The sequence below is a fragment of the Vipera berus genome (genome assembly GCF_964194415.1).
Source record: "Vipera berus genome assembly, chromosome: Z".
NCBI lineage: Eukaryota > Metazoa > Chordata > Lepidosauria > Squamata > Viperidae > Vipera > Vipera berus.
In genome coordinates, this window is record NC_138205.1 from 56114432 (window position 1) to 56126964 (window position 12533).

The 12533-nt window shown below is 46.9% G+C and overlaps 1 protein-coding gene across 3 annotated transcripts in view; it reads left to right on the top strand.

Moving 5' to 3' along the window:
• The first annotated feature begins 321 nt into the window (after nt 1-321).
• ZNF830 (zinc finger protein 830) overlaps nt 322-12533 on the top strand; it is a 72830-nt gene continuing 60618 nt past the window's right edge. For all 3 annotated transcript variants that reach the window (XR_014028438.1, XM_081343491.1, XM_081343492.1), the window contains exons 1-2: nt 322-467; nt 1655-1754. Coding sequence is in view for 2 of the 3 variants with exons in the window: in XM_081343491.1 (XP_081199617.1) it covers nt 331-467; nt 1655-1754 (237 nt within the window). In the remaining variant the exon portion in view is untranslated. The remainder of the gene's footprint in view (nt 468-1654; nt 1755-12533) is intronic.

The following is a 12533-nucleotide window of genomic DNA, read 5'->3' on the forward strand; positions in this document are numbered from 1 at the left end:
AGCTATATCAAATCTCATTCCTTCAGTCAGTTATAATCTAACGCGGGGAAATACGAAAATACGTTAAAATCACCTAAATATTTCAGCTTCATATCCCTTCATATTAAGAAAAATCTTTATAGCTATCTCCAGTCTCAGATATTTGCATTTTCCTTGGTGGATTAGTTTAGAAAGTTTGTTTGAAATTGAAGCAGCAATTACAGAGAATTCTTTTTAAGACTCCACGTGACGTACAATCTCTGCGACCACGGCGCAATTGTGAGCGCGTATATTTTACCTTAAGCCTGTAGCAGAGAAATCGACAAAGGGGAGGGGTTTTGTTTTGCAGTGATGGCTGCTTCGAGTTCGGGCCGAGGGCAGCGGCGATCTGTTGGTACGGCGGGACAAGAGGAGCTGCGGAGATTAATGCGGGCCAAACAGCGCGAGTCGGCTGCGGGAAAAAGAAAAATTGACTCTCCCTACGTTAGATATCCTATCTTTTCGGGCGAGGTGCACCTTTTTGCGATAGGGAGTTTTTTGAGTTTTGTCTCGGTTGCTCGCTTCTTTTTCTGTAGGGTAGGCATTTTGGGATATCGTTATCCTGCATATTGAGTTTTTTGAAGTATAGTATTATGCACATTTGAAAGAAAAACACAACGAAGACTCTGTACATCAGAGTTTGCAATCTAATCAAAATGTCTTTTCCTAAAGGAGTGGGTTAACTGGATGGAAGAATTTGCATTTCCTTTAAACTCCTTCCTGTTAATTCCTAGGCTTATGTATGTTTTCCTTTCTGCTACAACAAATCTGGCCGGATGTGTAGTATGCCATACTGAGAGTAAAAGGATTTGGTAAAATACCTAATTGTAACCTAGTGGCCAGTTTACATTCAAGTGAAGAGCAGATTCCTCCTGCAGTCAGTTTCCTCTATTCTCTGCAGGTTAATCCTTGACTTATGACTACAATTGAGCCCAAATTTATATTGCTAAGGGAAACATTTGTTAAGTGAGTTTTCCCCATTTTATGACCTTTTCTGTCACAGTTGTTAAGTGAATCACTGCAGTTAAGTTAGCAACCATTGACTTTGCTTATTAGAAGGTCACAAAAAGTGATCATGTGAGTGTGGGACACTGCAACTGTTGTAACTATGAGCCCATTGCCAAGCATCTGTATTTTGATCATTTGACCATGGGTATACTGCAACAGTCATAAGTGAAAAATGGTCATAAGTAACTTCAGTTACTAAATGAACCGTCGTAAGTCAAGGACTACCAGTATTATTTAAATGGCAAGCCTATTTTTATTGATTTGCTGCATTTCTACTTGTAAAGAGAAGAAGCAGTATTAATATGCTTTGTTTCAGTAAAACATAAAGTAATAACATTCAGGCTCGTGAGGGAATTTAAAGCCTGCACTTAACAGTGCTTATACACCCTAACCAAACAGATTTTTAAAAAAAAAATATAAATGGTGACCAGATTGCTTTAGGTATCTGCATTTGGTTCTTCCAGATGTTCAGTGAAAAAAATAGCAATTCAGGTACTATACTTCCAACTTTAGTCACTGAAAGAAGTGTAGCTGCATTGCAGTGGTAATTTCTCAGAATAATGCTTAAAAGAGTGGTGTAATTTTGAGAGATTATTTTTGAATTTATTTTCTTAATTGCAAGAGCTACATATAACAATTTGGGGAATTTAAGTTGCTCTCTGTGCAATATGACTGTGAAGAATGAACTGCTGTGGCAAACACATGTTCTTGGAAAGCAGCACAAGGAGGTAAGAGAATGTGTATCATGTGTATCATACTGTAAGAATTACATTTTTCACTTTTAATATATCTGATTTGGTTCCTCTAGCTATACTGTCATTTAGTCAATATATTGTTAAAATAGTGGAAACGTATAGTGCATCCACATGGACCAAGCTTCCTTGGTTATTTCAATAGTCCTTTTAATCCAGCACATGCAGGAAACCTGTAGGAGAGCAATACCATTTCCCCCCCGAAAGTAAGACCCGATCTTATATTATTTTTGTCTCCAAAAGAGGCATTAGGTCTTATTTTCAGAGGGTGTCTTATATTTTTTGTGACACCTGCCTTGCAGTGGCAGCACTAACAGCCCCATCCAGCAGGAGCCCGTGTGGCTGCTGCTCCACTTCTGTGGCTGCTCGTGGCAGGAGCCCATGCAGCACATCGGCTGCTGCTACCACAACAAGGTGAGGCAGGTGGGGGAGGGGGTGGAGCTTCCCCATGCACCCTGCATCTGCTTCTTTCAGGTCCCCCTCAGCCAGGCTATTCCTTGCTCGGCGACCTTCCCTTTCACTCTCGAGCTGGACTTCCACGCTATGGAGGATGGGTGGGGTAGGCCTGGTCCCCCTCTGCCATTTCTGAGCCAGGGGGGAGTGACAGCAAAAGGCTCCACCGCAGCTGTGCGCTGCTGGAGGGGCTTTCTTCAACGCTTTGCTCCACAGATCACCTGCCCTGTGGCAGCCACTGCCCCCTCCTCTGCCAACTGTCCTGTGGCTTGTGCCGTGACCAGGCAGCACAAGCCTCCCCTGCCACCTCTGTCCACCAGCCCTCCGTCATTGCCACTGGAGAGAACGGAGAACTGGGAGCGGAGCGGCTTTGTGCAGCGATGCAGAGCACTTGCTTGCCAGCCTGCATTGCCCCACATCTCCATTCTGGAAATGGCAGCCCCATTTCCTGCCACTTCTCCCGAAAGCAAAAAATTTCAACTCTAACCTGCTTTCCAGCTGTAGCGCATTTCTCTCCTGCTGCAGGGAAATGGAGTTTGTGGGACTAGAAAAAGTTCAGTCAGACTTTCCAACTTCTTGCGAGATCTTTTCTTTTTTCTTTTGGCTCCGAAACAGCAGAGGGGGATTGGGCCTACCCCACCCATCCTCCGTAGCATGGTAATCTGGCTCGGGAGGGAGTGAAAGGGAAGGTTGCCAAGCGAAGAATGGCCTAGTGGGGGGGGCCCTGAAGGAAGTGGGTGTGGGCGCATGGGGCAGCTCCACCCCCTCCCCCACCTGGCTTGCCTCATTGTGGCGGTAGTGGCGTGATGTGCTGCATGGCCTCCTGCCCCATTGCAGCAGAGAGGTGGGACGGAGTGGAGAGGGTCCTAATTAGGTCTTATTTTGGAGGTATAGCTTATATTAGGCCCACCCCGCAAAATCAGGGTATGTTTTTTTTCGGGGTGGGGCTTATTTTGGGGAAAACATGGTAAATGGTAAGTTGTAGCCTCTTTTGAAAAATTATCATAGAAAATTTATCCTACTAAAATAAATGGGATGAGATCCATAGACTTCAATAAGTTACTTTCAGTTGTAACTGATTCTGATACCTTGTACAAACCTTTTGATGGGATAGGTTTTTATAATATTTGTATTTTTTAAAATTTGGGCAAGGCAGAACCATAGTATAGCATAGCATAGCATAGCATAGCATAGCATAGCATAGCATAGCATAGCACAGCACAGCACAGCACAGCACAGCACAGCACAGGCACACTTCATATTGCCAAATGTGATTAGACTCACAAGAAATTTGTTTCCAATGCAGAAGCTCTCAGTGTACATGCAAAGCAACAGAGTAATAATACTCATATTAGTGATACCAATAAGAGGGGTAGTAGAGAAGATGAGAAAGATAATAATGGGATTGGGGGTTGGGGGCTAGTGCTTCCCATTAATATTCCGGATTGGACCTGGGACTGGACCATGGTGGGAGGACGGTCTTGGATTGTTCATCAACTGCCCCACTGGTGTGAGAGACCAGTTGGGGTAGGTTTACCCCGGGATTCCTCACTTTGTCCATGACAGGCTAGATGCCTCAGCCGTAGTGAGAGGACGGTTGGGGTTTCTTTTTCTGAGTTCCACCCAGGTGAGAGCTGAGTTGGACTAATTGGACTGTGATACATCTACTGGACTTTATGCTATCAATACCATCGATCCACCCATTATTAACATCAGCCCTATGCCTACATTTTTTCATTATTGTATGGTTCCCTTGCACTATTCTGGAGCCGATTTGTATGCCCTCAGGGGGGTTTCTCCCTCCTGGGTTCGACCTGCCGCCCTTTCCTGCACTCCCCTTAATGACGGGCCCAATTGTTGGGACCCCGAGAGGTGGTTGGGCTTAGATAGGGGCCTCGAGCGGAGACGTATTAAGAGGCCTCTAATTCACTTTTTAGCCGGTTATTTTAATAGGTTAGGGAGGGTGAGGGAGGGGAGGGAATTATTAACCGGCACTCAGTCTGGGCCGGTTTGGGGTCCCGGCGGGACGAGGTTTGGGTCAAAGGCGGCTGGTTCTGGATATGTGGGGGTGGGGCTTCAAATCCCCACGAGGATAGGGAATGGCAGCAGGTGTGTGCACGGAGGGCCGTATCGACATCTGGGATCGCGCCCCCGTTGCTTGCGAGTGGTGACGCGCTCCGACCCTCCGGTTAGCACCCTTTTGCCCGGGGGTGAGGGTGATCAGGCCCCTGAGCTCAGGCTGGTTTATCTTAATGCCAGATCCGTTGTTAATAAGGCTCCCCTCGTTCGTGACTTGATTGAGGAGGAACGCGCGGATCTGGCATGCATTATGGAAACCTGGTTGGGCTTGGAGGGAGGGGTCCCTCTGATCGAGTTATGCCCTCCAGGTTTCCGTGTGCTACACTAGCCACGGGCTCAGGGTAGGGGCGGCGGGGTGGTGGTGGTTATCAGAGAGACTATGTCCGCGGGAGACCACCATTGTCCAGATTGGCAGGAGTGAGTCCCTCCTCCTGAGATGTGGTTCTCGGGTTCAGATGAGCTTGTTGCTTACATACCTGGTGCCCAGCTGTGTGGCAACAGCTCTGCCCGAGCTGCTCGACACCCTCTCAGGGTTGGAGGTGGAGTTCCCCAGGCTCATAGTGCTGGGTGACTTCAACCTGCCTTCCCTGGGAGGGTCATCGGAGCTAGCCCGGGAGTTCATGGCTTCCATGACGGCCATGGACCTGACCCAGGTAATTCAAGGCCCGACTCATGTGGTGGGACACACTCTCAACCTGGTGTTCCTGTCTGGACAGTGGTTGGATGATTTGGGAGGGGGTTTACCAGTTGTTACCCCCCTGTCATGGTCCGACCATCATCTCCTGCAGCTGGTCTTCCGTTATGCCATCCCCCGCTGCTGGGCGGCGGAACCAACTAGATGGTTCCGCCCCAGGTGCCTAATGGACCCTGAACGGTTCCAGATGGCGCTTGGGTCTATACCCATCGCCCTCACTCACAGCCCAGTTGATGCCTTGGTCGATGCCTGGGAAAAGGTGGCCGCTGAGGCACTCAACTGTGTTGTACCCTTGCGACCTCTGACCCGGTGCAGATCCCGTTGGGCTCCATGGTTTTCTGCGGAGCTCTGGGAGATGAAAGCATCGGAGACAGGGTCTAGAGAGCGGTTGGAGGTCCAGCCGTTCTGAATCTGACCGATTGCAGTTAAGAACCTTTATAAGGTCTTATCTTGCTGCGATGAGGACGGCGAGGGCTAATTACCGTATATACTTGAGTATAAGCCGACTCGAGTATAAGCCGAGACCCCCAATTTCACCCCCAAAAACTGGGAAAAGTTGTTGACTCGAGTATAAGCCGATCCGCCGTTCTGCAAGCCTCCGCCGCCGGCGGAGGCTGGATCCGCGCTCTGCAAGCCTCTGCCGCCAGCAGAGGCTCGATCCGCCATTTTGCAAGCCTGAATACACAGGAATACCCTGTGTGGCCGCGGCTCTCGGGGAAGCCCTGGCTGTCCGCTTCCTCGCTCCACGCTGCCATTCGGGGCCCGCGCGTTCCCCGGGCAAATCGCGGCACCCAGCAGGCGAGGAAACACGCCCGCTCCAGTCGCCCCCCCTTCCCTCAGGAGACGCGAAGCAAGTGACCGCCCGGAGCTTACCGAGGACTTGCGCGCGGCCGAGGCTTCGGTGCTTCCAGGATCGCGCGCACCTCTCCCAAGCCGCCGCCGTCCGGAGACCTGCCGAAGTTTGGGGAGGTTTGGGGAGGTGCGCGCGCACCTCCCCAAACCTCCCCAAACATCGGCAGGTCTCCGTTCCTCCGCGCAGACCTGCCGACGTTTGGGGAGGTTTGGGCGCCTCCCCAAACCTCCCCAAACGTCGGCAGGTCTCCGTTCCTCCTGCCGGCGTTTGGGGAGGTTTGGGCGCCTCCCCAAACCTCCCCAAACGTCGGCAGGTCTCCGTTCCTCCGCGCAGACCTGCCGACGTTTGGGGAGGTTTGGGCGCCTCCCCAAACCTCCCCAAACGTCGGCAGGTCTCCGTTCCTCCTGCCGACGTTTGGGGAGGTTTGGGCGCCTCCCCAAACCTCCCCAGGTCTCCGTTCCTCCGCGCAGACCTGCCGACGTTTGGGGAGGTTTGGGCGCCTCCCCAAACCTCCCCAAACGTCGGCAGGTCTCCGTTCCTCCGCGCAGACCTGCCGACGTTTGGGGAGGTTTGGGCGCCTCCCCAAACCTCCCCAGGTCTCCGTTCCTCCGCGCAGACCTGCCGACGTTTGGGGAGGTTTGGGCGCCTCCCCAAACCTCCCCAGGTCTCCGTTCCTCCTGCCGACGTTTGGGGAGGTTTGGGCGCCTCCCCAAACCTCCCCAAACGTCGGCAGGTCTCCGTTCCTCCTGCCGACGTTTGGGGAGGTTTGGGCGCCTCCCCAAACCTCCCCAGGTCTCCGTTCCTCCGCGCAGACCTGCCGACGTTTGGGGAGGTTTGGGCGCCTCCCCAAACCTCCCCAAACGTCGGCAGGTCTCCGTTCCTCCTGCTGACGTTTGGGGAGGTTTGGGCGCCTCCCCAAATCTCCCCAGGTCTCCGTTCCTCCGCGCAGACCTGCCGACGTTTGGGGAGGTTTGGGCGCCTCCCCAAACCTCCCCAGGTCTCCGTTCCTCCTGCCGACGTTTGGGGAGGTTTGGGCGCCTCCCCAAACCTCCCCAGGTCTCCGTTCCTTCGCGCAGACCTGCCGACGTTTGGGGAGGTTTGGGCGCCTCCCCAAACGTCGGCAGGTCTGCGCGACGTTTGGGGAGGTTTGGGGAGGCGCCCAAACCTCCCCAAACGTCGGCAGGTCTGCACGGAGGAACGGAGACCTGCCGAGGTTTGGGGAGGTTTGGGGAGGCGCCCAAACCTCCCCAAACGTCGGCAGGTCTGCGCGGAGGAACGGAGACCTGGGGAGGTTTGGGGAGGCGCCCAAACCTCCCCAAACGTCGGCAGGTACGGACAGGTACAACTAGCTGAATCGGTTTAGATGAAGAATTTCTGGAATGATGATATTGAATCTCAACTGAAAGTCTACAAAGTCTACAAAAAGATCTGTGCATAGGTCCCTGAGTATTCAAGATGTTGCAAGATTGCAGTGCCATATTGACAGCATCATCTGCCAGTCTATTTGCTTGGTAGGCAAACTGCAAGTTTATCAGCAGATCTGTGATGATTTTCAGGTGGGCCAGCACTAACCTCTCAAAGGTCTTCATAATTGCAGATGTCAGAGCAACCAGTCTGAAGTCATTCAGCTCCCTGTAAATGAAGAATAAAATGGAGCAAAACTTGCTTAATAACTGTCTCGTTTAGTAACAGAAATTTTGGACTCAATTGTGATTGTAATTCGAGGACTACCTGTGTTTTAAAAATAAGATATAATACTGCTATATATTGGGTAATAAATTTGTTCTTGTAAACAAGTGTGAAATGGAAAAATGATAACCCATTTTCCTAACTCTTTTATATAAATACAGTCATGTGAAAAAGTAAGCACACCTTTGTGTTCGATGGTTTTACATATCAGGACATAGTAAAACTAGGTCTTAGCACTGACTTAAAAGAATCAATCACAATAGAGATGGAAGGAACCTTGGAGGTCTTCTAATCCAACCTCCTGCTCAAGCAGGAGACCCCATACCTTTTCAGACAAGTGACTGTCCAGTCTCTTAAAAACCTTCAGTGACAAAGCACCCACAACTTCCGATAGCAAGCTATTCCACTGGTTAATTTTCTTTACTGTTAGGAAGTTTCGCTTTAATTCCAGGTTGCTTCTGTCCTTGATTAGTTTCCATCCATTGTTTTTTGTCTTGCCCTCTGCAGCTTTGGAAAATGTTGACTCCTCTTGTGGCAATCTGTCAAGTATTGGAATACTGTTATCATGTCCCCCCCCTGCCCCCCACCCCCAGTCTTTTTCTCTAGACTGGCCATTCCCAAATCCTGCAACCATTCTTCATATGTTTCAGGCCTTTAATCATCTTCGTTGCTGTTCTTTTCACTTTTTCCAAAGTCTCAACATTTTTGTTGTAATGTGGTGACCAAAACTGGGTGCAGTATTCCAGGTGTGATCTTATTAAGAATTTATAAAGTGGTACTAATATTTCACGTGATTTTGATTCTATGCTTCTGTTTATACAACAGTATTAGCTTTTTTGGTTGCCACTACACACTGCTGGCTCATATTTAAGTGATCTTCCACTAGGACACCAAGATCCCTCTCACAGTTACTGGTTTTTTTTTATTAAAGAGTTTTACAAAAACAAAATTTTACAATATATCCCCAAATCCCTCCCACCCCAAACCCACCCACTTCCCCCCCCCACTTCCCAGAGCTAAATACAGGATTATAGTTACAATAATCATATTCTAAATAAAAATTATGCATAATATACAATTAACCAAATTCATAATGCGCTTTAACTCTCTTTTAACATAACTACAAACAACGTACCAATAACAATATCCCACTAAAATCTACTCATAAGCTAAATGGTACTTTTTGGTCCCATATTTGTTTTGAATATAATTTATCCATCTCCTCCAAACTGAAATATATCTTTCCTGTGAATGATCCTTCAGATAAGCAGAAATCTTAGACATTTCTGCAAGATTCAAAACTTTAAACACCCATTCTTCTACAGTGGGCAAACTATCCTTCTTCCAATATTGTCCCACCAGTAACCGTGCTGCCGTTATCATGTTCAACATCAAGTTAGTTTCTTTAACATCACAATCTACAACAATGCCCAATAAAAACAATTGCGGGGAGAACTTTATCTTTCTCTTAAAAATCTTTTGAATGTTCCACCAAATTTTAATCCAAAAAGCTTTTATATTTCTACAAGTCCACCACATGTGAAAATAGGTAGCTTCTAAACTACCACACCTCCAGCATTTAGACTGTACATTAGGATACATATTGGACAGCTTCTTGGGATCCAGATGCCATCTATAAAACATTTTATAAAAATTTTCTCTTAAATTTTGAGCCTGGGTAAATTTAACATTTCTGACCCAAATTATCTCCCAGGTGTCCAGCGAAATTGGTTCCTGAATATTTTGTGCCCACTTTATCATGCAGTCTTTAACCAGTTCTGTTTCCGAATCCAATTCAATTAAAGCATTATATATCCTCTTTATATGTGCACAATTTGAATCTCTAATTTGCTTTACTAAATTTTGATCTGTAGTTGTGATGCCAACCTTTTGATCTGACTTCCACCTAGCTTTCAATTGGATATATTGAAACCAAGAGTAACTTATGTTTTCTTGTCTTAACTCCTCTACTGGTTTAAGTTGCCAATCATTCCCTTGCAATCTAAGTAGTTCCTTATAAGAAACCATATCCATACTCACTCCCATAGATACGCCCTCTATCGTGTGTCCAGGAATTCCCCAAATCGGTATTTTATAATTTAACTTATAATAATACTTTTTCCAGACACGCAATAAAGCACTTCTAAGAATATGGGATTTAAAAGCCCTGTCTACCTTCTTATCATAAAGCAAGTATGCATGCCATCCATATACCAAATCCCATCCCTCAAGATGAAGTATTCTCTTGTTAGTTAGATTAAGCCAATCACTAACCCAGGTCAAGGCAACCGCATCATAATACAATTTCAAATTCGGCGCCTTGAGTCCCCCTCTTTCCCTGGCATCTTGTAAAATCTTGAATTTAATCACAGTTACTGTTTTTGAGCCAGGTTTCGCTTAATCTTTACTTGTAACTTTGGGTTTTCCTGCCTAATTGTAAAACCTTGCTTTTCTCCACATTAAATTTCATTTTGTTGGATAAGGCCCATTGTTCAAGTCTGTCAAGATCTTTTTGGATCCTGAGCTTGTCTTCTGGGGTCTTGGCTATTCCTGCCAGCTTGGTGTCACTTGCAAATTTGATGAGTTTTTATTTCCTCCCCTCTGCTGGATGGTTGCAACAGGTTTTGGTCACTTCACATGACCCTGGGACACTGTGACAGTCATAAATATGAATCAGTTGCCAAGCGGCTGAATGTAAATCACAAGACCCTGGAGATGCTGCAACATTCCAGTTGATTGGCACTTCTGGGCTCAGCAGAAGCACTGGGATCAGTGCTGAGCTCCAGCTGGAGCCTGACGCTGATCCTGGCACTTCTGCTGAGCCCTGACAGCCCCGAAGAAGTGCTGATCCTGGTACTTCCGCTGAACCCTGACAGCCCTGCAGCTCCATCCATCTCTTGTTCAGGCTTGTGCAGTGCTGCCACCGGTTCAGCTCATTCCCCTTCCCCGCTACCACTTTTCTAGGATGGTTACGTACCACTTGCTAGGTGCCAATGTACCACAGGTGGTACCCGTACCACTGGTTGAAAAGCCCTGGTTTAAGACACAGACTGGAAAATGTTCTGTGGCTTGTGTTTGCATTGTATTGAATTCCAATATGATGTGGTCATTCTCACCCAAAGTTCTGGCAACTTCAGTTCCCTCTATCACAGGGGTGTCAAACTCAATTTCATTGAGGGCCGCATCAGCATTGCGGTTGCCCTCAGGGGGCCAGGTGGGTATGGCCAGGGTGGGCGTGGCCTACTGGGTGGGCGTGGCTAAAGTGCGTATGGCCTACTGGGTGGGCGTGGCCAGCTCTACATCGTTCGCATCAAGGTTGCCTATGGGGGCCTGGGCAGGAGTGGGACAGATCTGGGGGTCTCTGGCAGAAGGAGGGTCTCTGGGCCAGGGCCAAGGCAGAGGGGGCCGTTCCCTCACTGTTTCCAGGATGGCTTTGCGGGCCGCATAAAACCACTTCGCGGGCCGGATCTGGCCCCCGGGCCTTGTGTTTGACATGTCTGCTCTATCACTTCTCTGTTAGTAAGAATTAGGTCCATTATAGCTTTTCCTCTAGTTCCCTCATCTACATTTTGGATAGCAAAGTTGTCAACTAGATTGATTAGTTATCTGTTTGATCTGCCACATGCTGCAGAGTTTGTCTCCCAATTGATATCAAGGTAGTTAAAGTCTCTTATTACTACTGTGGTATATTTCCAACATGCATTTGTTAGTTGTTCAGCAAAAATTTCATCGATTTTTTCTGCTTGGTTGGATGGTCTATAATGTACGCCTACAGCAACATCATTCTTTTTTCCATTTATATTGACCCATATGCATTCTAGGAGGCATTCCTTCTTGGCTTTATGCATTTCTGTAGAGATGTAGTGATCTTTTATATATAATGCAACTCTATCTCCTCTTTTATTAGATCTGTTTTGAATAGTTTGTATTCTTCCATCAGTTCATTCCAGTTATGAGTTTCATCCCACCATGTTTCAGTAATGGCAATTATATCTTATTTACCTTCATGTACTAGTACTTCAAGTTCATCCTGTTTGTTCCCTAACTTTTGAGCGTTCGTTTATAGATATTTGAATCCTTTATGGGTCTTGGATATGTTTCTTATATCTCCTACTTTGTAACTTGGTTTTCCATCCTTTCCATTACTCTACTTCATTGTGTTTTTCCTTTTTTTCTTCTTCTTTCTCTTTATTCCCTATCTCCTTATATGATTATCTAGTGGTTTTTCCTTGGAATTAGATTCTAAGTGTCTTGAAGATTGGTCCCCTCCTCCCTCAATTTTAGTTTAAAGCCCTTCTGATAAGATGAGCCAGTTGTTTTCTGAATATATTCTTTCCAGTTCTTGTGTAATTCACTCCATCCCTTGCCAGTAACCGTTCACATAGGTAATACAAACCATGGTCTAGGAAACTAAAGTTCTCTTGACAACACCAATTTTTAAGCCAGTGGTTCATTTCTAAAATCCTTTGCTCCCTCATTGGATGTTGGCCTTTTGTTGGAAGTATAGGTGAAAGTACCACTTGTGCTCATAATTCTTTAACTTTCTTCCCTAGCTGTTTGTAATCTCCTGTTATTATTTTTAGATTCATTGTTGTGTCATTGCTCTCCATGTGTAGAAGAAAGGGGTAGTAAAATAATTAATCCATAGGATTGATTATTTTAGCAAGGTTCTCAGTTATATCTTTGATTTTCGCTCCAGGGAGACAACATACCTCCCTAGATTGATTGTTCAGTCTGCAGACTATAGTTTCTGTTCCCCAAAGAATTGAATCTTCTATCACTACTGTTTGTCTTTTTCCCCTTAGGCAAGTCTGGGATATTATTCTTCTTGTCACAAGAATGCTGAGTTGTGTCTCCTTCTTAGAAACTTTTGATGACTGCTCTTTTATAGGTGTCTGCATATTTTCTTCCGGGGGGAGGATATGAAAGCAATTATTCAGTTCCAGAGGGGCTTCCCTGGAGTGGGATAGGATACATAGTAGGGGCT